At 37.1% G+C, this 27727-nt stretch overlaps 1 protein-coding gene and 3 pseudogenes across 1 annotated transcript; 2 read left to right on the plus strand and 2 right to left on the minus strand.

The window, feature by feature from the left end:
- LOC141832656 (uncharacterized) overlaps window positions 1–27727 on the plus strand; it is a 178309-nt pseudogene that overhangs the window by 40864 nt on the left and 109718 nt on the right.
- LOC141831696 (uncharacterized) lies at window positions 9750–11657 on the minus strand (annotated as a pseudogene).
- On the plus strand, window positions 16696–17273 carry LOC141831380 (flavanone 3-dioxygenase 2-like; annotated as a pseudogene).
- On the minus strand, window positions 23894–26229 carry LOC141832252 (flavanone 3-dioxygenase 2-like). The gene is made up of 4 exons (XM_074719746.1): window positions 25948–26229; window positions 25633–25880; window positions 24604–24928; window positions 23894–24380 (listed from the first exon to the last, which is right to left on the minus strand). Exons 1-4 carry the CDS (start codon window positions 26140–26142, stop codon window positions 24105–24107), a joined length of 1044 nt encoding a protein of 347 aa, XP_074575847.1. The 5' UTR covers window positions 26143–26229; the 3' UTR covers window positions 23894–24104.

Raw genomic sequence — 27727 nt, forward strand, 5'->3', positions numbered from 1 at the left:
TGTGATTTAATTATTATCATTAATTATAATAATTTCTTAATCTTTGTTGTTTAATTAAACTATAAATTATCTCACCAGTATAATCTCAACAGGAGTAATATTAAAATCAATGTCAACATCAATTAAAAAGTGAACATCAAGAGCCAATATCATCAGAGAATAGTAATAACTCATTTATAGGCTAACAATCTATAGCCTCCTCATAATAACTCATATATAGGCTAACAGCCTATAGTCTCCTCAGAATTTATTGTCGCATATGTTATTTAACGTACGGGCTAATCGCTCTCACTGGTGGAAGATAAAATAAACACTGACCGCGACCTCTACTCTACCACAATAATATGTGGGTGGTCAAGTGCTTGAGACCGAGAGCTACATTACGCCACCACTACTCAAGTGTACAGTCCCTAGAGCGAGGGCTACATCATGCCACCACTCTTCCGGTGTACAGTCCCTGGACTGAGGGCTACATACGCCATCACTCCTCAGATGTACGGTCCAGTACTCAGGTAAAACTCTGGTATAAAAACTAGACTCATAGTTACCACCTTTTTAATGTTTATCAATTTATTTTATCTCTTTTATCATTTTTTCATCAATTATCATAATGGTTACATTCTCAATATGTATCTTTTCGACTTGGTCTAAATGACCAACTCAAATCAAATCTATTCATTTATTTAGGTATCACTATAAGATTGCAGGTAAGGATAAGTATCAACCAAATGCAATATCAACAATATGAGAAATAAAAAGTCAAGCAGTATAAAGAAATGTATCAATAGGCAGAGTAAGTCAGAGTATCTATTGAAACCACCCTTTCCTATTTTAATTCCCCCAGGTGAACCCATGAGCAAACAGGGAATAAATCAATTATTTATCCTTTAATAATTTAATTATTTAAACCCCATTTCAATAGTTTAAAAATAATTTTAAATCTCCTTTTTAAAAACATATATAAATATATAACCATTTAAATTTTTATTTATTCATGCACAGGGAAATTATATGAGTCCAAGGATAAAAGATACCCACATAACAATGAATAGGATTATGATGAAGGTATCAAATCAACTATAAAGGAAATATAACATGTACTAGAGAAGAAATATCCTGTATTGACCAAATATAGGGATTACCCACATGGTAAGATGCACTTCGAAATAAGAACTTCTTCGTATAATAGGATCCACAAATTAAGGTCCTACAATTTACAATAAACAACACTCACTAACTACAATATTATATTAAATTTTGCAACAAGGTAAATCTCAATCGAATCTAGACTGACTCAACCAAGTCCAATTAAACTTAACCAGATCAAACACCAACTTAACCAAGATCCAATTAGCTCAACTTGGTCGGATTAATCGAACCAAGTCCAGTTAACACCACTCAATCCAATTAACTTAATTTAATCACTCAACCAGATCAAGCGTTAACCCTAACCCAAATCGATTCATCATTTCCAATTAATCTAATTAAATTGATTAATCAATTATTAAACTAATAAATACTTTAACCGATTAATTATCTAACTAAACCTGTTTAACCATAAGCAAACCTTAATCTAATTAATCTAACTTAATCACAACCTAATTAAACCAATTAACTCAATTAAACTCATTCTTTAATTAAATATGTTCACTCTTAATCACTCCCTCAACCGGATCCCTAAATCCAAACAGAATTCCATAAGAATTTGTGACAAGGAGGAAGGAACAAGCAAGGGCTAGGTTTTTCTGGCTTCTCTTGTTGTCGGAAGGCTTCTTGGGAAGGAGGTAGGGGATGGCGGCAACGGTGTGGTGGTGGCTCTGCTTCAAGCTACGCGGGTGGTGATGGAGAAAGGGAAAGAGAAGGGAATGTTACAACGGAGGCGGGGGCGCGTTCTTGGGCAGTGAAGGCTGCTTCCCCATGCGAGTGGTAGAATCTCGGCAGAGCAGGGGAGTGTGCGGTAGTGAGGGCAAACGGCGGCGGCGTTGGTCGGGCGATGGAAGGAAGCTGGTTTGAGCTTAGGAAGGGTTCGGCCAACCATGAACAAGGGAATTAAGTAAAGATCCAACCCTAACAATTGGTTCCAAGGATTAGAGAAACTTTAACCAAGCTTAGGGGAGCAAATGGTTAAGCCTACCTAGGGATTTCAAACCATGGAAGGTTCGGCCATGACATGTAAGGGTACTCAAGTGATGGTTTAGACCTAGTTAATGGGTTTAAACATTACTTAGTGTTCTTCTAAGATGATCCATGTATTATGGTTTCACAATAAGATTAAGAATCTAAGGAGGGACTCTAAGATGGTTCGATCAACCTTAAGAAATTAAGGTTTTGGTTGAGTCTAGGGTTCTTATGTGATCAACCATGGAATGGATACATATGATTAAATTATTCCAGGTAGTAAGAATGACAAAACCCTAAGGAAAGGAAACCTAAAATTTTTACTTAACCCTAAGGAAAGGTTAGGGTTTAAGTCAGAGAAGGATTTCAATAATGCTATCTATGATATGTGCTATTTCATGCTAATGATATAAAGTGAATTCATGTTAGATTATAACATGTTGCATGAAATAATGTCTGAATGTTCGCCATGATAAATGGGTGATGAAAGATGAAATGATAAGGAACATTCAGGATGAAAAAAAGAAATGAAAGCATGTACATTAATTTACTTTAATGAATGGCTTGTACCGGAACCCGAAAGGGATCCAAGGGATGGGCTCCTAAGGCAGCCAAACGCCCCTAGGTCGAAAGACCAAAGACCTAGTAACCGAGTAGTCGAGACTTGCTACCTCGTACTTGCTTGGAATTGCGCGCAAGGAATGAATGGGTACAAGCTGGGGGACCCCAAAGAACAATGATGATGATTATGTTTATCTACTATGATAATAAATTTTCAAAGACATTTCAGTATTAATGTGCATATGATTTCAATGTTAATAGTAAGAAATGTCTATGTGCTAATGGTCAATGTGCTAATGTGCTTTTATGCTTATGTGATTTCATATGATGTAAATGTTATGCATGAATTGACGATTGGTTTTGGTGAGTAGGAAAGGAGCTTACTAAGCCTTGTGCTTATAGTTTTCCTTCTTATGTTGCAGAGCCATACCAAAGTCATTAAGCAATGGGGCAGCAGGACAAGGCTGATACAAGATGTGTGTGGTAGTGTCGTGACAGACTGAAATGAGAAACTTTAATATTTGCATGTTGGATGTTTGGATTATTACCTGTTTTGATTATTTCTAGACTATGCATGCATACAATGTTTTATTATCATAACCTTAACCCATCATAAGAGTTTATTACTTAGCCTTCACACCCTGGGTTAGATTTAGACTTAACTCATTCCTTTTATTTCCAAATCTGGCCGAACCCTAGCTATTCATAAAACCATTGATTAATTCAAAACCTAGCTACATCAACACTTGTACCATACTAGGAACCCATTACATATCATTTGAGCCCATCATCAAGTTGGAATTTTAACCTCACTTTCCTATTCATGGTGTGGCCGAATGATCTAAGACATGTAGCATGGAGTGGATCCAACTAATTGAACCTTAACACATGTTAAACCATCTCTTAAACAACATCATCATAAATTCTTTGCAATATATATCATGCTTAACAAAATGTCACTTGCAAATCCTAACATTTAATCATATGGTAACAACAAGTTCTGGTTTAAACCTTCTCATGAATGATTTGATACATACTTAATCCCCACATGGTTTTAAAACCCAACTCCTCCCTAGTTGTCATCATATGGCCGAACCATAGAAGTGGCAACCCTAGGTTTGGTCTAAGCACATGTAGGATATTGCATCTTCATTTATTATTTGTAAACATGGTATGTTTCAAAACATAACTTTTAGTACATAAACACATAGCCGAACCTTAAGCATCATTGGTATGTTTGTAAACAACATGGTATGTTTCAAAACATGGTTTTAGAACCCTAGAACATAGTATCATAAGTTCTAGCCACAATAACTAATTCCTTTCACAATACATTCATATATCATTTGGAGCATAACTTGTTCAACAACATGGTTTTAGAACCCTAGATCATACCATGGCCGAACCATTAGGTTCTCCTTTGGTTGGCCTTAATTCTAACCATAAGGAATCCTAGATTGTGTTAGCAAAACAATTTAAAACATATGGGTTCATGGATTAGGTTTAAAACAAAACCATCATGCCTTGGCCGAAACATCAAGAAGGAATTCTATCATAATTCAACAACAACAAGGTATAAGTTTTTAAGTATTAGGAAAAACCATGAAATCGCCATTCAACAATCATGTTGCAGGGGAGGGGAAACTTACCTTGCTTTTAGGGACTTTTTACCCTAAAGAAAAGGAAAAGAGGTAGTCTTTGTGAAGCCTAAGGCCTTCCCTTGTGGTCACCCTAGATCTCTAAGAAGACCCTTCCCTCTTGCTCCTCCTCCTTGGCTCGGTGAAGAAGCTTTTCTCCACTTGAAGCTCTCGGCCACCAAAGGGAAGAGGAAGAAAACTTTCGGTGAAGAGGAGAGGAGAGGTTTCGGTGAGGGGAAAAAAATGAGGGAAAAGGCAAGGGAGAGGTTTTATAAGGCATTAGTGAGGAGAGAATGGGATTAGTGGGGAGGTGGTTTCATAACCACCTTGTAACTCCTCCCTCCACTACTCTCCTATGTCATTCCTATACCCTACCATTTAGTTTAAATGTTCCCTATCCTTTTCACAATAAAACTTGCTATCCCACTTGGTTATCTCATGCTTCTACTAGGCTTGCCATTTCCTTGAGGTCCAAGGATCAATCCTTGGTTCCTCCATTATTATTATTTATTTATTTATTTTTTTTTTTCTTTCATTTTTTGCAAAGCCCACATGAGACAAGCCTCTTTAACTTATCCATTTTTTAAGGCTTAATCTTTAGCTATCCCTTATAAGAGATACCCATTAGTAAAACATTTAAACCATAAGGTCATTAAGACAATTATCCTACTTATGGCCTATTAAAGCTAAAAGTCATTTAACCTCAAGGCCCATTTAGAAATACTCTAAATCCCTTTTTAAACAATCATTCATCATTATCCAAGAATTATTGAAGGGAAATTACGGGTATTACAATTCATTTTATTCCTTGTAGGAAAACAGATGATGCTAACCATATTGCTGATCTATTCTTTAGGGAGATCGTGCGACTTCATGGAGTGTCAAGAATTATTATTTCAGATCGTGATACAAAGTTCCTAAGTTACTTTCGAAAAATCTTATGGGGAATGTTGGGAACAAAGCTTTTGTTTTCTACAACATGTGATCCACAAACGATAGACAAACTGAGGTGATCAAGATTCAAGGATGAATCCTTTTGAAAAGAGGGGGAATGATGGAGTCAAATCAAGTGAACAAGTTGCCCAATGCTCAACCAACTCTAGATGTTGTTGATGATCCATTATGCATCAATGGAGCCCCAATTACAAGGGCTAAGACTAAGAAGATGAAGAAAACACTTAATGTGCTAATTGAAGATCTAAAGGCCAAAGTTACAATTGAAGAATGTTTGACCAAGAGCAGCTCATGCGGCTTAGTCAACCTAATTCAATCCTTGGATGGGCTTAAGTAGCCACTTAAGTCTCATGTTTATATAGTAAAGATATGTAGGCTCAATTTATGCTCAATTTCTAACTTTATTTGGGTTGTAATGATTCCATAAACTTAAAATGACTAAGTAATCTACATAGATCTTTACAAATGGATTTTTTTTATCCTTATAGGGTTTTTAGGTCACCCTATAGCAATAAATAAAGAGGTGATAGGCCACACATGTATCTTTTGGCATATTTTTAATCTAAAGCATGGTGAGACTCTCACTTGTTAGTTCTTCATTGAACTAAAACTTATCAAGGCATCCCCTTGTGGCGTTCAAAGACTTATCAACCTCCATCCCAAGGTTGTGGCATTTTTCCTCTTCGTCTATACCAAGACTTGACTTTCTTAAGTATCGAGTCGAGGTTCTATTCATCTTTCTTATCGATTTACACTTATTTTATTTCTTTCTTCAATTCGTTGTGGGTTCTTGAGATTCTTCTCTGATGAGTTCACATCACTAGTGGTTACACGATCTTTGCCAATATTAGATTTTTTTTGTTTTCCAAGCCTTCCACATGATACAATTGACCCTCAAGTCAAAAGTTAAGAGAATAATAGTGGCAAATGGAAACTGATGAGATGATGAAAGTGATATGCAATATATGTAGATTAGCTTTATTGAATTTGAGTTTTAGCAAGAATCATGTGCATAGACCTAATGCATTATTCAAGGACCATGTACATTGAAGTGAAACATCACTTTACTAGGGATCATGTATTTGGTAGAGGAGACATTTATGCTCGACTATGTTAGTCTAAGTCAAATTGATACATTTTTGCTAAGTTGCTAACTTCCAGAAAGTTAATTTAGTAAGTTAAGAAGGGAGCTTGGAATGTGTTTGAAGATTTACCAAAATTGGTAGAAATATACGTTCACATAGATATATGATTATTTTACCTTCAGGCATTTCAGAAGAACATTAATTGTATGTTCAATGTTATATATCATTCATATTGGTATTGGTGTTGTTTGTTATCATTTCATGTTTGATGTTCTTATCTCATAACGTCTAAGAATAAGGCACATGGATCTAATCTCTAGGCCCAACAGATTTCCTCATATAGGAATGTACCGGATGTCTAGTCATTTGTGCATTCGGATTGAGGAAATGCAGATTTTATTTGAAACTAGGGCATTTCAAATAATCAATTTGCAATTTTTGGACATAGCCGAGCTAACACAGTTTTTAGGGGTTTTAGTGGTCCAACTCATATAGCACTATCATTTGGACCATAGTATATTGCACACATACCATGAACCTCAATCTAGTTCTATAGTAATCTAAGGCAAAATGGAGATGTCGATATTTTTATAACTCATGAGGCTCAAAGGAACATTGAGTTCACTCCTTGGATTCTTTGAGAATTCTTGGGGTTTTTACCTTCTCATTCTAGTTTTATCAGTTATCGATCTAGTTCTTTATCGAGCCATTGCTTGCACCATATGAGGGTATCACTACTAATATCTTAGGGTATCACTACTAATATCTTATCTTGCACTTTCTATAACAATCATTGTCCTCCCATGCTTACCATATTTTCATCAAATGCCCTGTCTGCTCAAGATAATATTTTCTATAAGGCATTATTCATTATATTCTACCTATTATCACCCGGGCTCATGCTAAGGTTGCATTTCGGCAACATTTGGACACGGGCATTGCTCTCTAGACTTTTCATCACTACATTACACACTATTCCACACCCTAGCATGGCAGTAACATGAATGTCATTTTGTTATCTCATTTATGAGTGCCTAGAGTCCATAGGCATTGATATGTCTAGGGAAATGTCAAACATCTATCTAATTATTGATCAAATAGGGAAGAATTTATTTGCCTTAGTAGGTATGGTCAAAGGCATTGGATGTTTGGAGTGGAAACTGGGGCATCATGTGGTTGTTGCACTGGTGTTTGTGTAATCAATCTCTAGTCAAGATTCATAAGCTCAAGTTGGATTTTGATGTTTGATCAATATATTTGATGATTGAGAGCGAGATGTCAAGAAAAATGAAAGATTATTGGTACAATCGACCTCGATCAAGATTGACCAAGGTTGGTTTGGATGTGGATGATTGAGTAAAAAGTCAAGTAAGCTAAGGTTAACTTGATACTTGATAGTGGAGAAGTTCAAGTGGGCCATGATTGACCAAATAGTCCGATTTAAACCCAAGGATAAAGATGTGTTATAAACCCACAACAAGTTGAAGAAAGAAAGAAAGTTTAAATCAATAAGATGGATGAAAAGAACTTCAACCCAATGCTTAAGAAAACACGAACTTTGGTATAAAAAATAGAAGACACCACAACCTTGGGATTGAGGTTAACAAGTCCTTGGTATAGCTATAGAGTGATCTAGAAATCCTAAAGACCAAAAGGAAGTTCATTTAGAAGAGGCCTAGGTAGACTGCATAGCTAGTTTGGACTTAAGTCACAATTACAACCCAAATAAAGATAGAAATTGAGCCTACAAATAAAAATGAACTTAAGAGACTAATTAAGCTCATCTAAGCCTTGAATTAGTTTGACTAAGCCGCATAATTTGCTCTTGATCAAATCTGCTTTCATTATAGCTTTGGCCTTAACATTTTCAAGAAGCACATTAAGTGCTTCCTTCATCTTTTTAGCCTAGCCCTTGTAATTGGGCTTTTATTAATGCATACAAGATTATCAACAACATCTATAGTAGGATGCTCTTTTTCTTCCATGGCCTTAACTTGATCACCTTCCTTAACTCTATCACTCCTCTCCTCAAAAGGACTCATTCTCGAATGTTGATCACCTATATCAAAGGGAGAAAGATCAGAAACATTAATGTAGCACTCATATTATACTCACTTGGTAACCCTGGCTTGTAGGCATTAATTATCATTGATTTGAGCAATGACTTGAAATGGTCCATCTTCTTGTGGATGCAACTTAGTATGACGTTTAGTAAGGAAGCTATCCTTTCTCATATGAACCTGATGGAGTCAAACCAAGTGAACAAGTTGCCCAACAAACTAATATGGATCATACTCAACCCACTCTAGATGTTGTTGATGATCCATTATGCATCAATGGAGGCTAATTACAAGAGCTAAAGCTAAGAAGATGAAGGAAGCACTTAATGTGCTAATTAAAGATATGAAAGCCAAAGTTACAATTGAAGAAGGTTTGACCAAGAGCAAGTCATATGGCTTAGTCAACCTTCCTATTGTATGCCAAGTGTTCGGTCAATCGTGATCCACTTGGATTTTTCTTTTATCAACACCATGTTGAACTCTTGATCATCAAGTGTCCGATCAATCGACCCACTTGGATTTTTCTCTTATTGATCTGTTGGAGTTCCAATCTGACATTGGGCGGGATAGCGATTATCCTACAGGTAATATTAATTTCGTTGATCAACTAAGAACGTCGAAAATAATCTTCTAAAATCTATTGATTCAAAAGACTAAAAGATAAGAAAATAAACGATACTGCTGAAAATATTATTAAATAAAAAAAATTTCTCTTAAGCAATAACTATATAGATCCAAAATTCTAAGATGTAAAAGAAAGAAAAAGATTCTAACAGAAACAAAAAATATTTCAACATATTTAAAATTTTAAAAATCCTAACAAGACTTAAAATCTTAAATTATAAAAAATAAAATTAATTAAAAAAATACTCTAAATATTAAAAAAATTCAAAAATATTTAAAAAATAAAAATTATCAAAAATAGTAATAAAAAAATTTTGGATCCTCCTACCTCACGGTTTGAGTCAAAAAAAAATTCATCTTTCAAATTTAAAATAATATCAAATGATAACCCTTAAAAAAAGATCTAATATCAATTCAACAAAATTTACTGCTACAGCTGACATATCTATTTTATCATATAGAAGAGTTTCCTTATTTGACTCTGTCTCCCTATTTACAATTTTAGCTTTCTCTTCCACTTCCGCGTTTCTTTTTATTTCATAAAATTTGTGTTCAATGTATCTTGATCCAGAGTAAAAAACTTTTCCATATGATCAACATATAGCGGCCAGATTTCACTATGTTGTCCACCAAATATCTGTACACATTGTTGCAACTCAAGATCCCAAACCCTCGTGTCCTTGGAACTAGTGACAAGCTTCCTTCCTGAATCAATACCAGAAGCAAGGAGGGAGGTGAGGTAGTTATAGCTTATCATATTTGCAAAATGCCCTAATGGAAGTGCTGGCTGAGAGTAATGGTGAACAGGGAGACCTTGAGGGAGTGCAGGGCTTGTTAGCAGAGTGGTCATAGGCAAGGATACAGGAGCCGATTGAGGATTCGGAAACATTGTGGGTTTCAAGACCTCGGGCATGGAAGAGGATGGCCCACCGATAGATGACATTGTAGTGCCATACCTAGTTGAAACATGCTGCTTCGCAAGCAAGGGAGACAAAGGGTGATCAACGTCTCGAAGATGTGGAAAGCTTGCTGCTGACGTGTTGTTTTATAGAGAATTGGCTTGCATTACACTTGAAAAAGGTGAAAGATTTTGTATTTGTGAATTCCCATGCAGATAGGTGTGAGCTGTAGTATTTGGGTGTGACTGGAAACTGATGGAAAGCCATACTCATTTGTAGCATCCATTGAAAGGTGTGAGCTGTAGTATTTGTCCCTGTAGAGTTCAGGAAACTGATGAAAAGCCATACTCATTTGAATTGAACCTTCAGGTTGTGAAATTGAAGGCACATCAACATTTTCTGAAGCAGTGCAAGTTATGGAAGCTACATTCTCAGTGAGAGTAGGCTTGAGCTGCTCATTGCTGTAGTACTCATGATTTCTTGAATCTGACACATCAATTCATCATTCAATAATCATCATCTACAGCTGGGGCCACTTTCAAGTTGCTTTCTGGTGGCTTTGATGAAAAGAATCTAGAAAATGCACCATCTCCAAAACTGCCAAAGCTTAGCTGGGAACAATCTGCATTTGTAACCCTGAGATGGTCAGGAATTATTAATGCAGGCTCAGCCTTAGTTTTTGTGTTCCCCTCCTCATGTACACTTAATTGCCTTAGTGTTTTGCAACAGTTGAAGAAATCTCCAAACCATCGTCAGCTTTATGGCAATCAAATTCAAGATCTTAGGGATTCATACTCAATAATCTCTCATCGAAATGGGAAGCCTCTTCAGGCGTTTCAACATCTAACTGCCTTTCTTATGTAGATATGAGTTTGGATTCTATTGGCTGACGTTTAACACTTTCTCTTCCCTTATGGTCTTGGATATCTTTTGAACAAATATCTATTAGGTGCTGCACCAACAACCATCAAATTAGGTGCTGCAAGTTCTGATGGGTTAGTGTAAGCTGGCGAATCATCAGTTATCTCTGTAGTAGTTAACACACTTTCTGCAGGTTGCTCTTCGACTAGGGGCCACCCCTCATTGGAAATGTGATGGTGTTCAGCAGTTCCAACGCCATGACTTTTATCTGAAAAATGATTAGTTTCTTGAAAGGAGTCTACTTTTTCTTCTGATTCTGATGTTACAAATGTAGCAAAGGATTGTTCTGCATTGTTGTTTGACATGTTTCTTATTGCTGCATCGTGTGACCTGTAGGAATTTACACTTGCAACAACAGGCACAGAAGGATGTTTCCCTTCAGGTCTGCCCTCTTGATAATATCAGCCATAGAAACATGTCCTCTCTTCCCCAACCAACTGTTTTGAAAACTAGATGAAAATTGCAAAGGTGTAGAAATTCCGTCAGCAATGTTTGTTGCATGCAGTGGAATTCTTATGGAAGCAAAAGTGTTTTGAATTGTTGGCCTTTTTTAGGGTTGCTTGCTACTGTTGCAGATTCCACAACTGGGAAAACAAGAGCAATATTACTATCATTTTCTTTCCCGTTGATGGATTGACCTTTACCGACACCATAATCTGTTAAAGTGGACTGAGAATAAGTATTACAACCTCCATGGTCACTACCACCCCTAGATTCGCGACCTGAATTGATATTCACAACCTGGATTATGATGACTCTCTGATCTTTTTTTTTTGTTACACATGATCTTGATCTCATGAAAAATATCTTTCATTTTTTTTCATCATCTTCTCTAAATCAAATGATCTTACCTTTGCCTTATTTGTTTTGTGAGTGTTGCAATTGCTCCCAAATGCTAATGCTCAACTTTTAAGTTTAATGACAACCAGTTTACTTTTCAAACAGTCGAACACTTTTTCATAATAAAAAATTCTCTCAACTTCGTTAAGTCAATCAATGAATTCCTCATCTTGAAACGTATCAAAAAACTCGAGAAGATCAATTAAAAATCTGATACCTCCGTACTGTTTCTCTCGATCATGACTTCTGCGATTGTGATAGGGGTTTTGAAAAGTAGAATTACAATTAAGATAAGGAAACTTACAAATTTCAAGATCTCACGCCGTTAGACGCTGAGTTAATTTTGTAATTTTTCTTTGTAAATCAAGAATCTCGTCTTAGGTGCTACGATCACAATGCAAAGCTTCCTCAACCGGAACCTAGCTGTGATGACTACTATCAGGACCACAATGACCATCCCTCGAATTTGATAAATTCTAATACTAACTGACGTTGGACGGAATAGCGATTATCCTATGGGCAGTATTGATTCCTTTGATCGACTGTGAATGTCAAAAATAATTTTCTAAAATATGTTGATTCAGAAAAATACCAAAAGATAAACGACATTTTGAAAATATTATTAAATCAAAAAAATTTCTCTTAAATAATAACTAAATAGATACTTATATAACCCTAAAATCATAAAATGTAAAAAAAGGAAAAGATCTTAATAGAAAAAATATCTTAATAGATTCAAAGTCCTAAAAATCTTAAACAGATTCAAAATCCTAAAATACAAAAGATAAAAATTAATAAAAAATACTCTAAATATCAAAAATTTTAAAAATTATTAAAAATAAAAATTATCAAAAATAGTAATAAAAACCTTTAGATTCTCCTGCATCACAATCATTTAAGTGTCCTATCAACCATGACTTACTTGGATTTTTTCTTTCACATATCAAGTATCCGATCAATTGTAATCCACTTGGACTTTTGTCATCTTCAATTACCAAGTGCCCAGTCAACCACGACCTACTTATACTTTCCTTTTCTTGTCAGATATCCGATCAACTTGACCTACTTGACATCTAACTAACATAGTGATCAAATATTAAAATCCAACTCGAGTTAAATCAAGCTTGGTCAACCTTAACCTGAGGTTAATTTCACCACCAACTAGTATATATGGAACTTCCTTATGCTAAGGTATAGCTAGTAGGTTGTGCTCTAAAAATGTGAAGTTGAAACGAATATAAGATATTTTTTTTGGTAATGCAGATATCCAGTTCTTATGATTTGACTAATCCTAAAGGTGATAGATCTGATCCCACAAAAATTTTCTATCGATCATCAAAATAAATCGAGAAGTGTGGATGGGTGATGGACGGTCTAATATCATAAAAATTTTAAACTCTCCAGGTGTAATATATCTAGGTGAGATTTTAACCATCATTGCTTAGGGAGTCTGTCCCACCTCTTACCATCACATCATGCCCCTAGGGCAAATATAAATTTTTTTATAAAAGGTAGATATGCATGTCATCAAAAACATACAAACATACAAGCAACTATAGATACTTGCTCATGTCATATTTGATAAAGTATCAGATTTGAAAAGACATCAATGGACAATATACAGTAGTTTAATTTGTATTTTCTCAAGTACCAACTATACCTCTAAATGCCACTATCAAACATATCGTGGTATCTAGCCGGGCATACAAAGTGAATCGTGACGCCCTACTAGATGCTAAGTCTACCATCACCCACTACTCCCACTGTCCTTTGAGGACCTATAGTGTCCTCCATGTGTAGTCCTCGTTCGTCCCTCTCTCTGATCTACATCCATGTTGGCCTAATATCTAAGTATCTAATCCCTGTATCTCCTCCTGTCAAATCCTCCAACATGTGGGCAAAATCTAGGTCGCCTATAGCGCTCATCTGATCGATGTTTGTATCTAATTGACGTCAGGTCTATAACTTTGATGTGCCCTTGTGCCTCCTCTATGGTTCTCTATCTTGAAGGAAGAAAAGTAGGAACTAAGAAATTTAAGGACAAAAGAGAAGACTATGAAGCTAATAGAATTTCTTTGTATTGGACTTCTTGTTGCTACATATTTCTCTTGTTGCAAACTTAACATCTCATCCATATTTATAGGATTTTGGATGACATGAAAATCAACAAGACATTAAAAACATTAAATGCATTAACTAATGAATTCATGAAGAGGTATAATAAATCCATGAAGAGGTACTTGAGATGAAATTGGACTTTACTTCTTGTAGAAGTAGAAGAGATATTTGAAATCAATTTGTAATTTAATTCTTGAATATGGTTTAATCCAACAATGACTCCCATAAATCAAATGTGCTTCTTACTCCTAGAGCTTCAAGATTCTTTGAAAATATAGATCCTCCAAGCGGCTTTATAAAAATATCAGCAAGTTGTTCATTGCTAAGATAATACTCTAGTTAGATTTCACCTTCATTAACAAGCTCTCTTAGGAAATGAAATCACAAGCGAATGTGTTTTGTTCTTCCATGCAATACTGGATCCTTTTATAGAAAAATTGTAGAACGGTTATCACAATATAATATCATTGGATTATTTTACTTACATTTGAGACTTTCAAGTATTCCCCATAACCATAAAGTTTGACACCCTGCTGAAGAAGCTGCTATGTATTCAGCTTCGGTAGTTGAGAGTGCTACAATTGGTTGCTTCTCTGAACACCAAGAGATTGCTCCACTACCAAGGTTAAAAATATAACTAGAAGTACTTCGAGAATCATCAATACTTCCTCCAAGATCACTATCTGTATAGCCAACAAATTTGATAATAACATATGATTTATAAAAGATGTCATAATTAATAGTTCCTTTAACATATCGAAGAACCCTTTTTGACATTTGATTTCTTTCCATACCATGTCTCATTTGGAGTAGAATTCTATAACTTTTTTGTCGGTGATCTGTTGATTAGGTAGACGGCACAAGAAGTTGCTTTAGTTGGTAAATTTTTCTTCTTCAATATGCATCTGACCATGCACAAGATTGCCCTATTTTTTTTTCCGTGATATCATTTTGTTGCGGCGTATATCGAGCTGTCAATTCATGTCTAATTTCATGATTTTGATAAAATTCTTTAAATAAAGAAGATAGAAATTCACCTCCTTGATCACTTCTCAGATTTTTTATTTGATAATCAAAAAAAAAATTTCACTTGACTTTTGAAGACTCTAAAGCAAATTTTTTCGTCGCTAATTTAGCGATAGATTTAATTTTCCATCGCTAGTTTAGCGACGGATTTAATTTTTCGTCGCTACGTTATCGATAGATTTAATTTTCCGTTGCTAAGTTAGCGAACGTAATTAATTTTCCGTCTCTAATTTAGCGACGGAACCGTAATCCGTCGCTAAAATAATCATTAGTGACAGAAAAATATTCCATCACTAATTTAGCGACGGAAAAAAAATCCGTTGTTAAGTTAGCGATGAAAAATTAAATATGTCGCTAATTCCGACGCTAGTTCATGTCTTTTTTATAGTGTATAGTTCGAAATGACCTAAATTCAAGTTCGATTTGAATTATTTAGATTTTAATTTGAGCATATTTAAATTAAAATTATATAAAAATAATTAGAGTTCGATTAGAGTTTAGCTTGTGAGTGGCTCGTGAACAATCGAATAAAATATTATAAGTTCAAATTCAACTAGGAAAAATTATTGAACATTAGTTAGTGACGGAAAAAAAAATCCATCGTTAAGTTAGCGACGAAAAATTAAATCCGTGGCTAATTCTGTCACTAGTTCGTGTCTTTTTTATAGTGTATAGTTCGAAATGACCTAAATTCGAGTTCGGTTCGAATTATTTATATTTTAATTTGAGCATATTTAAATTAAAATTATATAAAAATAATCAAAATTCGATTAGAGTTCAACTTATGAGTGGCTCGTAAACAATCGAACAAAATGTTATAGGTTCAAATTCAACTCGAAAAAATTATTGAACATCTAGTTCGGCTCAAATTTGATAATTTCAAATATGAATCAAATATTTTTCGAACCGGCTCAAAAAATTCACAAACATATTCGATTCATTTGCATCCTAATTGTCTACATGGAATTAAGTTCCTAGCTCTGCCCTGCTTATAGCCAATAAGATATGAAAAATGATACGTTACATGAAAATGTAGCATGAAAATACAACATGACACACTTCATTGCATGGATGTGGGATCCACTACATGGAGTGTGTCATATTGTATTTTCATGTTATATTTTTTTATGTAGTGTATCATTGCTCATAAGATATTATGATAAAAATATCATGACAACCAAAAAATCTCAGGGCCATACTCTATGAATATCAATGCATTTTTATGTCTCTTGAAACGCTCTTTATCCATGATTTTAAATTCTTTTTGTCATTAAGTGGTTTTGATGAAAACAACAATGATAGCCAACCAATGATAAAAAAAAAAAAAAAAGGTTTAGCTTCATGTCATATCACTTTGAATGAGCTCTAAGAAAAAAAAAAGCGTTATATTTAATTTGCTGGATCAAATTCCAACGCGGAGCATGGGACACATGCTCCTCTGCTCATATCCATGCGGATTGACGTCGCCGGATGAGTCGTTGGTGAAATGAATAATATGAAATTAGATACACTAGCAAAGTACGATGTGCTTTTAAGAATTTGAGAACTTTAGATGCGCTCAAGGGTAAATACGCTATATTTAATTTGCTGGATCTAATTCCAACGCTGAAAGTGGGACACATGCGCCACACTGCGAATATCCACGCGGATTGACGTCGCCGGCACGTGGCGGACTGCCATCGTGGACGCCACGAATAAATTTATAGCTGACGTGATCAGCTAGGACGACTGCTTTCGTCAACTGCCAAGGGAATCAGTCAAGGCTAGAAATCGCACAATTACATAAATCCTCCTAATTCATCTCCATTCCACTCCTCGCCTCTTCTCGTTCACTTCCCTGTTCCCTCCGCTGCCTGCCATGGCGGCATGGCCGATATGCTTCTCTCGATCGGGGTCCACGACACCATGCCCAGCAACTACGTGAGGCCGGAGAACGAACGACCCCGCCTCGACCACGTCATCGCCGACGCGAACATCCCCGTCGTCGATTTGGGCGCCCACGACAAGTCCCAAATCATCTACCAAATTGAGAAGCTTGTCGACTATACGGCTTCTTTCAGGTCCTCGATCGTTACTTGCCGTCTCTGCTGCTTAAGCGGCTGTTCCCTGACCGTCCTCTCGCTGCAGGTCGTCAATCATGGAATCGCCGCCGAATTGATCAAGAAGGTTCTGGCCATCGCCCCCGAGTTCTTTCGTCTCCCGCCGGAGGAGAAAGCGAAGCTCTACTCCGACGATCCCGCCAAGAAAATTCGCCTGTCCACGAGCTTTAATGTGAGGAAGGAGACGGCCCACAACTGGAGAGACTACCTCCGCCTTCATTGCTACCCGCTCGAGGAATTCATCCCCGACTGGCCTTCCAATCCTTCCTCTTTTAAGTAAGTCCTCTTCCTTTCCTTTCCTTCATTTCTCATCCGTCAAAACTAAGGTGTAAACGAGTAATTATTCTCTCTTCTATTTTTTTATAGACTTTGTTAATTATATGCTCTTTTCTCCTTTATTCTAATTCTATTTTAATTTTTATTCTTTTTCTTCTTTTAATTCTTTCTCGGCTATTATTCCTTTCGATTTGTCCTGTGAAGAACTCAAGGGATTGTCTCTTGATTAAATGGGATGGAAGAAAGTCTACACAATTCATGGCTTGACCTCAGTTTAGAGAAATGGTCGGAATTATAAGCATAAAATCCTAAGTTATATAATCCCAACAAGTAAATTAAACCCCCCATATCCCTCCTGAATTGCCAAAGTATGAAAATTATTTATTTTGTTTATTTAGAACAGTGCAGGTAACAGTGGCAAAACCCACGTTGTGAAGCATGCACAAAATATCATCAGCCCAAATCGATTATCGAGAATAATTAAAAGCCTATGTCATTGCCAAGTTATTTTGACGACCAACACATTTGAACATAATTAATGTTCATGACCACTTAATCTTCGGTATGTTTTTATATAGCTCGGTATTTGTCATTTTTCGATTATTCTATTTTTGCTGCTATTCTTGGACAAATTATCATATTTTACCTTCAATATTTACTCAAACAAGGCCTACCTACATATATGAAATAGTTGCTATCAAATATTAATTAATTCTGATAAGGAATAGTAGAAAGATAGTGATGGAAACACTAAAGAGAAGCACAGTCCTATGGGATCCAAGTTTAGAAGTTTTCAGTCTAAGTTGACATCAAAAGTCTCAGGTGGGTAATATATTATTAAAGGCAGCGGCAAGATCTATGAAGTCCTTAGATCACGAGCGATCAACTCATCTCTTTCCTGGGTTTTCCATGCCTTTGCTTCAGATGCGGCCTTGAAATTTGTTAACTCTTGATTAGCAATGGAGGCTTCCCTTAGGGCCTTCATATAGCTCAAAATCATCTTGCCAAACTCTGCTTGGGTTTTATGAAGATCATATTCTAATGCAATGATTCTTTCTTTGGCTTCTTGGGTGGGTGATCTCAGTAGATAAGCCTTTGACAATGTTATATGTTGGAAATTTTTGACGAGTTGAGATTGACCAACCTTAACCTTTTGCTCAACAACAATTTCTCAGGGCACGACATGATTTTCTTTTCCCATATTAGTTAGGACGCGGTCGTCTCGCTCTATCCTTAGCTGTTGTTTTAAAATTTATATGCGGGTATCTTGACTTTGACGGTCCATAGAAGATTGAGCCAATAAATTTTTATATTTCTCTTATTGGCTATGATAAGTACGAGCTTCACTAATGATCTCATCTTGAGATTTAGTTAACAATTTGATTTGGTCCATCAACTCTGTGTGGTAGCACAGGCAGTTGACTTCTTTGTCCTCCCGTTCCTGCTCTTTGAAAACTCTCAAGTCCCACTCGCGTTCTAGTTGATTTTTCAGATAGGAGTAGTGGTCGGCAACACGAGTATGTAGAAGTTGGAAACGTCTGAGGAATTAACTCATTCTTGCTCAATATAACCTGACAAGAGCAAGGTCATCAAGAGAAGAAATCACAACCACAAGGTCGGGAGAATCTCTACTCACCTCGTTCGCGGCACGATTCAACTACTCTAATGGTGGAATGCCCTGGGTGAGGATCTTGGATGACATGATCTTGAAAGGGAACATTTTGAGGTATGTTGCAGGACGACATGGGAGGTGATGAATAAGGAACCATGTCCAAAATAGGAAGCTCTATATATGTTGATTGATGAGGATGTCACAATAGTTGTCATTGTACTCAACATTGGCACAAGAGAGGTTGAATTTTTAGGAATAGCATAAGAAGAAAGAGAAACAGGGATTGATAATTTTGAAGTTGAGATATCGGGCATCAAAGGTGAGGTAAAAGTCGCTAAATCTAGAGGAGCTAGGACGACACTCGAAGGGAATTCCAAAGTTACTAATTTGCAATTCTGAAAGGCAGGGGTCTCAGAATCACAAGGAATATCGACCACTGGATTGGATTTGGACGTGCTACTCTTGGAGAGAATAGAACTAAGAGGAATGCCATCCTCAAAGGGTGAGTCTGTCTGTCAAAATGCTCGATGGATGAAGAAGTAGCTGACTAGCATGAAAAATGCAAAGGTTGGAACCAGCGGCCTCCCACCCCGGCATGCAGAGGGGGTAAATCACTTGAATGCATGACCGGCCAGGACGTGGTGGCCGAAGCTTTGAACAGGGCAGATTTGTTATCGCAAATGCTACCCTGGACCTTCGAACCACTCAAAATGCTCAATGGAACCAAGCCCTGAGTAGCTGACTTAGTGGGAACCGACAACCCAGATGACATGGAAGGGGGTTCACAAAGAGGAAATACTTGATCTTCATCTTCTTTGGTACTAGTAAGAGGTGCCGAAGATGATTGAGGTAATCGAATGTGTACCTCTCTTATGCAAAAAGTGAAATCCGCCACCTTAACGGTCCCACATGATCGGCCCCACGACCATTTGTGAGGAGGTAAATTAAGAAACTGCAGTTGATCATGACGCAGGATGGTGTTGCCCGGATTTGCTCAGGATTCGAACACTTGTCCTCTTCTGCAACTCTGCTGCGTCGTAACTAACTTAGTTATGCTCCAAGGACAATGGAATGTGTACCTCTGAAAACGGTGGTATCGAAGAAGACTCCGTCGGCATGAGACGCGTACTCAATCGACATGATTGAGCTATTGATGTAGCCTTCTCTCTTTTCCTCTTTCGAATAACATCTGATATAGTTGACCTCATGATGCTATTTGATATACAAAAATATAAGAGTGAGATCAAATTCAAGAAATATTGAATATACATAATACTGATAAAATCACCTATTGGTTCCAGACTTGGAATCTTAAAAGGCGATAGTGCAAAATGAGAAAGAAGACGATCATCTAGAAGACTAGAAGAACTATATTTTTAATCCTTATGTTTATTGTATGCCTCTTGAAAGGGGCAAACTATTCGGAAAATCTTCACGTTTGGTAAGGTAGGGATGTGTAACAACCAAGAGGAAGAACGAGGAAAGGGAGGATCTAAGGGAGTGAAGAAGGAAAAGTGGTTCTGGCCTTTTATGGAAGAGGGCAAATCAACAAGAAAGTTACAGTTTGGATGAGCCATGAAATAGGATATCCCAGGTTCAGCAACCTTTAGGTTATAAAAGCAGTAAAATGACATGAAAGTTAAAGGAATCTGATGAAGTTGGAAGACAATCCTAGTACCCGACAGGATGAGAAAGGCATTTGTAGCAAGTTGGTTAAGGGGTACATGAAAAAGGAAAGCTAAGGATATTGCGGTACACAAATGGAATCAGAAGACGAAGACCTCCCTTGAATTGGCCCACAAAGAAAGTTGTTATACCAGAAGGGGGACGATGAGGACGTTGCGTCGAGAAATATCATGGGTAAACCTCCGATTGAATTTTCAGAACTATGGTGAGCAAAGGGATGTGTCAAAGTCAGTTGGCTTTCCACTGTTTCATATTAGGGAAGCAGCTAGGCATGGATGGATTCTTGGTCCTTAGACGAATAGAGGGCGTGGCCATGAAAATTGAAAGATGTAGAAAAGAGAGGAGGAACACTTACGATTGAGGCGACACGATGATCAATCGTAGGAATAAGGCGAAAGGAAGGAAGCGTAGAGAGAAAGAAAGGAAGGCGGTTAGCGTTAAGGAATACGAAATAAGTAGAAGGAAAAGCGAAGGAAAATGTTCATTGGCTTCATGAATCTCAAGGGCCTTGTTAGGAGGAGATTCAGATCTAGAGACAGACGTAGGGTCAGGATTCAAAAGAGCCGACAAGGTTTTCTAAGAACGGATTTTGTTAAGATTGTATAGGAAACCATAATGTTTGTGCACCCAAAAATGTTTCCTACTTGACTGAGCACTCCTTTTGGTCTAACAATTTCAAGATCTCGATCGACATTCTCTTTATCAATGGAAATATGGTAGCATCATTAATAACACGTCATTTTCTGATAGTTTAAGATAGTCGAGAAATTTTGAGAACCACAAAGGCATTCGAATTTGAAAGCCGCTATGAGATACTAGACTAAGAGGAACAAAAGAGCACACTTATAAGTTCCCATATAAAGTCGTAGACAAGGACTAAGGCAGAGACGGGCCATCAATAATCAAAACTAAGCAAGGATAATGATGCCGCTAGAAGCTTCCTGAGCTCATCTAGTCTATGAAGTTCCTATACTTGATATTCAACATTTTTAGCTCAGTACAAAAGTTTTTCCATTTTCCTCGTGCCGAACTTCTGGTGTTCATGAGCTGAGCATAGACTATAATGATAAGCTTCAGATTGTTGCTCAAATGTCCCACATGAGCATTAGCCAACTCTAAATCCATTTGACAATTGGATATTTATTCCTCTCACATCCTAAAATAACTATTGTCGATGGCTGAATGTCTCCCGATGTAGAACGAGAAGCATAAAGCAAGGACTCGTACGGGTTCTCACAAGACAAAGGGTTCGACACTTGGAAAAATAGGTTCAACAAGGGGAAAGGAGAATTCATCTGGAAAGGAAAGAGAGGATGGTGAGGAGGCCATGTTTAGACAAAAAAGGTGATTAAAGGAGGAATGATCACCCATTATCACAGTCGAAGCTCACAACCCGTTTTTATTGATGACCAAGTACGTCAAAACCTACGATTGAGTGGGTGAAAGTAATTTAATAGGTCGCTAGTACGAAACGCCAATACTGAAGTTGGTCATGAGTGTGGCGTGTCCTAGACTAAGTAAAGAAGTATGGTGGTCTAAAGAAAAAGAAAAATATATGCATGACATTCAAAATCCACATCGGGGAAAACAAAAAAGGCTTCCATTTTTTACAACAGGGAACTGGTTTTACAGATGCAACAAACCCGCTTTGAGATCTCTGTTTGACTTGATTGAGTAATTTTGCTAAACCTCTTATGGTCAATTTCTCAGATGATATCAAGTTGATGGTCTTCTTCTCTGAGGGGTTCGACCTTCCTCATCTAAAGTTGGATGTCATAATTTGTGTCTCTCCTCACATACACCCCAATATTTATAATTTTGAGTTTTCTTCATAATTTATGATTATTAAAATCTTCCTCAGTAATTATGGAGCGTAGATTCCAAGCCAATCTAGTGTATCTTTCATGAATTTCTTTCAACAGTCAGATAAAAATTTTCTTTTATTTTCTATTATTTTATATTTTACTATATTCTCTTCATCGGACTTCATTCGATTTCACTTCTCAATCTGACTTGAAAAGGGGACATGTGATGCAGAGTGGAAGAATTATAGTCCAAGTAAGAGTATCAGTTTAGGATGATAGGAGAGACGCAAAGACAGGACAGCTGGTGAATTTTACACCTAATCGGATTTAATTCGATTATACTTCTCAGTTCGATTTGAAGGGGGCATGTGATGGTATTCGGATTATCTCCTCATCTTGGTGCTCGAACATAAACTTCTACCGAGCACTTGGCTTCAATGCTTAGACACTGACTTCTATCGAGCACCAAACCTTGGTGTACATGTATTAACTTCCACTGAGCACCCAACCTTGGTGCACAGATATTAACTTATACCGAGCACTTCTGCCAAGCACCTAGCCTCGGCGTACACATATTATATTTTGTTGAGCACCCAGCCTCGATGGGCAAATATTAGCTTCTATCAAGCACCTAATCTCAGTGAGCAATTAAATATTAACTTCTACTGAGCATCCAACCTCGATGCATAGATATTAGCTTCTATCGAACATCCGGCCTTAGTGCTCAAATATTGGTTCCTGTTGAGTATTCAACCTCAATGCTCAGATATTAACTTCAACCAAGTGTCCAACTCCAATTCTCATATATCAACTTCAATTGAGCCTCCAGACACAAGGTTTAGGTAACTCGGTAGGTGGATATATACATGTTATCTTCTGAATGGAGGAACAAGTAGTGGATGTCAGAGCTGGTTCTCTGATTCCCCTCCAGAGACTACGTGACATTTGGTGAATGGAGAAGTTAATAGTGGATGTTAGATATGATTCCCTGAGTGTTATCCACAAAAAAAGTGACAGTAGATAAATGGAAAGGCTTATAACGGTCGTCAGGGTGGGTCTCTTATCGATTTTGATAAGAGAAAGGAACGCATGATATCTGACGTGTAGAGACTGCTCTTTTAATATTTATATGAAAGTTAGTAAAGATAAAAGAGAGGTATGATTTTTTTTTCTTGTAAGCAAAGATGACTCTTCTTCATAGAAAACTTATATTTTTTTTTCATGCTTCTTGTTATACAAAATTTATTCTGTCGATGACTGACTTAAATATCAAAGTGACCATAATAATAAAGCCGATCAATCCTTCCTTAACCTGTTACCTCTAAGGCTATATGATCTATCATTTGAGAAGGAGCCCGCATGAATAAAGAGGACACCATCAATGATAAATATAACTGTACAAGGAATTAATTAGAAGTCTTCTGTTGTTTTTTTTTTGGCGTTTGCTTGGCGTGCACCTTTCTCTAACACGGCAACAGTCATTGGAAAACAACTATAGTGTTATATAGCAATCCGTTAATAATTTATCATCCATCAATCAGTAGATTGACTGCTGATAAAACAGGAACATAATTAAAAATAATTATATGATATATTTTAGATAGTATGGAATTTACACACGCGAATTCCGTAATTTAAATTACAGTAAAATAAAATAAGCCAGATGACAAGTTCCAGAGACAAACAATCAATCATACACCAACATACCTGAGCAGTGCTGCTCGCAAACAATATATATATATATAAACACAAGGGCACTACTACAGTAAACCAAGCTGGAACATTATATGCTGGGAGACTCGGGGCAGGTTTCCCTTTCCCTTTTGAAGAGTTCGAGGCAGTGCTCTTGATCCAGGTTCCTGCTCCAGAACTTCTTGTAGTACTCGTCGTAGGTGTAACTCCGATAGACGGCTGGGCAGCCGTCGGCGATGAGCTTCTCGGGAGGGCTGATGAGCACGCTGTTGCAGGGGCAGAGGAAAGACGCCACTGACATCCTTTCCTTGTTTGAGTTGACCACAGCTCGATGCCACACACTCTTGTACCTACCATTACTCAGTGCCTGCGTGCAACATGACGCTCAATAAATATAATCACTTTTATTATGTTAAAGAGGATCGAACTAGCCTGGAGGAATGTTTTATATTATAGCTCCATTTACAATTACAAATTGTCTGTATTAAATTATATATCATATCATATAGATACTATAAATTGGACTTTAACTACTGTGAGATGCATGATCATGGACCTTCATGCCGTGCAAGTGTGGGGTGTGGTGTCACCTGTAGCTGGTCACCGATGTTGATGACGAATGCGTTGGGTTTGGGATCCACCGCGATCCATTTACCGTCTTTGTGGACCTGTAAGCCGGAGACGTGGGGATCCTGCAAAAGAATGGTGAGGGCGTTGGGGTCGGTGTGCGCCGGCAGGCCGTAGGTGAGCTCCGGCTCCGGGCACTTCGGGTAGTAATTCACGGCCATGTGTTGCTCTTGCTCCCCCAGAACTCTCACCAGGTACTCCTCCTCCAATCCTAAGCTCAACGATATGATTCCGAGAATTCGGAATCCAAGCTGACGAACTTGCTTACAGTAACTGACAAACACATCCCTGATACAGATCAAGAAATTCAATCATGAACAAATAATAAGATGTAGCAGATACTCATTAAATACAGGTCTCGAGTCGCTGTCCCTTAGCCTACCTCCGTTGTTTAATGTTTCATGTGACATCACAGGTAAGGACTAAGGATACACTATTTGGTTTTGATTTGGTTGTGCAATCTATTATTCAGAAATGATTTTGCCTGCTATCTCTATTTAGAGTTTGGCCTTCCCATACAATTCAACTCGATCGTCCTGTCTCGGTTTGGCTGAGAAAGTATTTTCCAATGAGTCTGGCCATGAGTCTAACCGCGTCACTCAACGCGTCCTGCCTGTATTTATGGTTGTATGCATGAATAAATTTATTTATTAATTTATATAAAATTTAATTCTCTAATATATATGAAAATATTCATAACTAATTTTACATTTTTTTAAATATTCTTTTTGAATCTAGTTAAAATAAAAAAATAATATAAATTTTATACAATAAAAATATCAATATTAATAATTGAGCTCCATTAAAAATTTAAAGAAACAGGAGTTCAATTCGAATTTGAAAAAAAAAATAATAAAAAAAATTTGACCAAACTTGATAATTAAATAAATAAATGTTAATATTTGGCACCTAATCTTGACTCGATTTTCTACTCGTTTACACCTTAGTTTTGACGGATGAGACATGAAAGAAAGGGAAGGAAGAGGACTTACTTAAAAGAGGAAGGATTTGAAGGCCAGTCGGGGATGAATTCCTCGAGCGGGTAGCAATGAAGGCGGAGGTAGTCTCTCCAGTTGTGGACCGTCTCCTTCCTCACATTAAAGCTCGTGGACAGGCGAATTTTCTTGGCGGGATCGTCGGAGTAGAGCTTCGCTTTCTCCTCCGGCGGGAGGCGAAAGAACTCCAGGCCAATGGCCAGAACCTTCTTGATCAATTCGGCGGCGATTCCATGATTGACGACCTGCAGCAGTAGGGCGGTTATGGAACGACCGCTTAAGCAGCAGAGACGGCAAGTAACGATCGAGGACCTGAAAGAAGCCGTATAGTCGACAAGCCTTCTCAATTTGGGAGATGATTTGGGACTTGTCGTGGGCGCCCAAATCGACGACGGGGATGTTCGCGTCGCCGATGACGTGGTCGAGGCGGGGTCGTTCGTTCACCGGCCTCACGTAGTTGCTGGGCATGGTGTCGTGGACCCCGATCGAGAGAAGCATATCCGCCATGGCAGGCAGCGAAGGAACCAGGGAAGTGAACGAGAAGAGGCGAGGAGTGGAATGGAGATGAATTAGGAGGATTTATATAATTATGCGATTCCCTTCGCAGTTGACGACGGCAGTCGTCCTAGCTGATTACGTCAGCTATAGATTTATTTGTGACGTCCACCATAGCAGCCAGCCACGTGCCGGCGATGTCAATCCGCGTGGATAGTCGCAGTGTAGCGCATGTGTCCCACTGTCAGCTTTAAAATTAGATCCAGCAAATTAAATATAGCGTATTTGTATTTTCCCTTAAGCGCAACTAAAGTTCTCAAATTCTTAAAAGCACATCGTACTTTGTTAGCGTATCTATTTTCAATATTATTCGTTTCACCAACAACTAACCCGAATCATAAAAATGATACTGAACCTTCAAAATTAATATTACAGTATTTCAATTTCTCGAATCCTATAACATAATAGTGATAAATTTTGAAAATCAACATGAATGATGTTAAACTTTCAAAATCAACAGAACCCCATCAATACAGTGATATTGAAGTTTAAAAATCAATACCAATTTAATGTTAAACTTTTAAAACCAATACTATATATTTTGATTTTTCAAATCCAACGATATAAGATTGCTAAATTTTAAAAATCAATATCAAAGTGAAGTTGAACCTTCAAAACTTCACCCCAGAGATAGTCAATGAGGTTAATTAGGATTTATCATTTTTTTCAAAACCAACATCACATTGTTTTAATTTCTTGAACCCAACAACAAGATGATGCTAAACTTTAAAAATTAATACCAAAATAGTGTTGAATATTCAAAATCAATATCATAGTATTCTAATTTTTCAAACTCAACAATACAGTGATGTTGAATTTTAAAAATTAATACTGAAATGGTGTTGAACTTTCAAAACCAACACCATAATATTCTGATTTATCAAATCCAACAAGACAGTAGTGTTGGACTTTGAAATTCAATATCAAATTAATGTTGAACTTTCAAAATCAGTACCATGGTATTATGATTTCTCGAACCCAACAACATAGTGATGCTGAACTTTGAAAACTAGTATCAAATTGTGGTTGAACCTTTAAAATCAATATCACATAATTTTGATTTCTTTTCTTCTGTAAAAAGGTGGAATCCGCACCCTAGTGGCCCCACACGGTCGGTCCCACGACCATTTGTGAGGAGGTAAATCGAGAAACTGTAGTTGGTCACGACGGAGAAATTTTGATTTCTTGAACTATAGTATTCTAGATCCCATCCAATGCTATGAAATTTCTACATTGCTCCTAAGTCTTACTATGCCCTAAAGTCTCACATCATGATCTTCTTATCTATGCAAAGCCTGTTTACAAATTTTAACCTATGTATCAATTGACATAAAAAGCCATATGTTCATGTAGGAGCTCATAATCATGGTTTATACACAATCTCTACCTTCTCTACACTCTCATTCTCCATTCCATGTTTACATTTTAATTTTCTAAATCCTTTAGATCCATCAATGAGTTTAAGTCAAAATTCATTAATAGTCTTATCCAACTCTGATTGGGCTCAATGCAAGTCTAGTAGGTTTCTGCATTGCAC

The sequence above is a fragment of the Curcuma longa genome, chromosome 7 (assembly GCF_044706935.1).
Source record: "Curcuma longa cultivar G26 ecotype Majalengka, Jawa Barat chromosome 7, ITB_CL_G26_1.1, whole genome shotgun sequence".
In the NCBI taxonomy this organism is placed as follows: Eukaryota; Viridiplantae; Streptophyta; class Magnoliopsida; order Zingiberales; family Zingiberaceae; genus Curcuma; species Curcuma longa.

Excerpts from the sequence above, each read along its gene's own strand:
- LOC141832252 (XM_074719746.1), bottom strand. The coding sequence starts at position 26,142 with ATGGCGGATATGCTTCTCTCGATCGGGGTCCACGACACCATGCCCAGC. Across the intron at positions 25,881-25,947 it reads GACTATACGGCTTCTTTCAG|GTCGTCAATCATGGAATCGC; the intron begins GTCCTCGATCGT and ends CTACTGCTGCAG. Across the intron at positions 24,381-24,603 it reads ACATCGGTGACCAGCTACAG|GCACTGAGTAATGGTAGGTA; the intron begins GTGACACCACAC and ends TGTTGCACGCAG.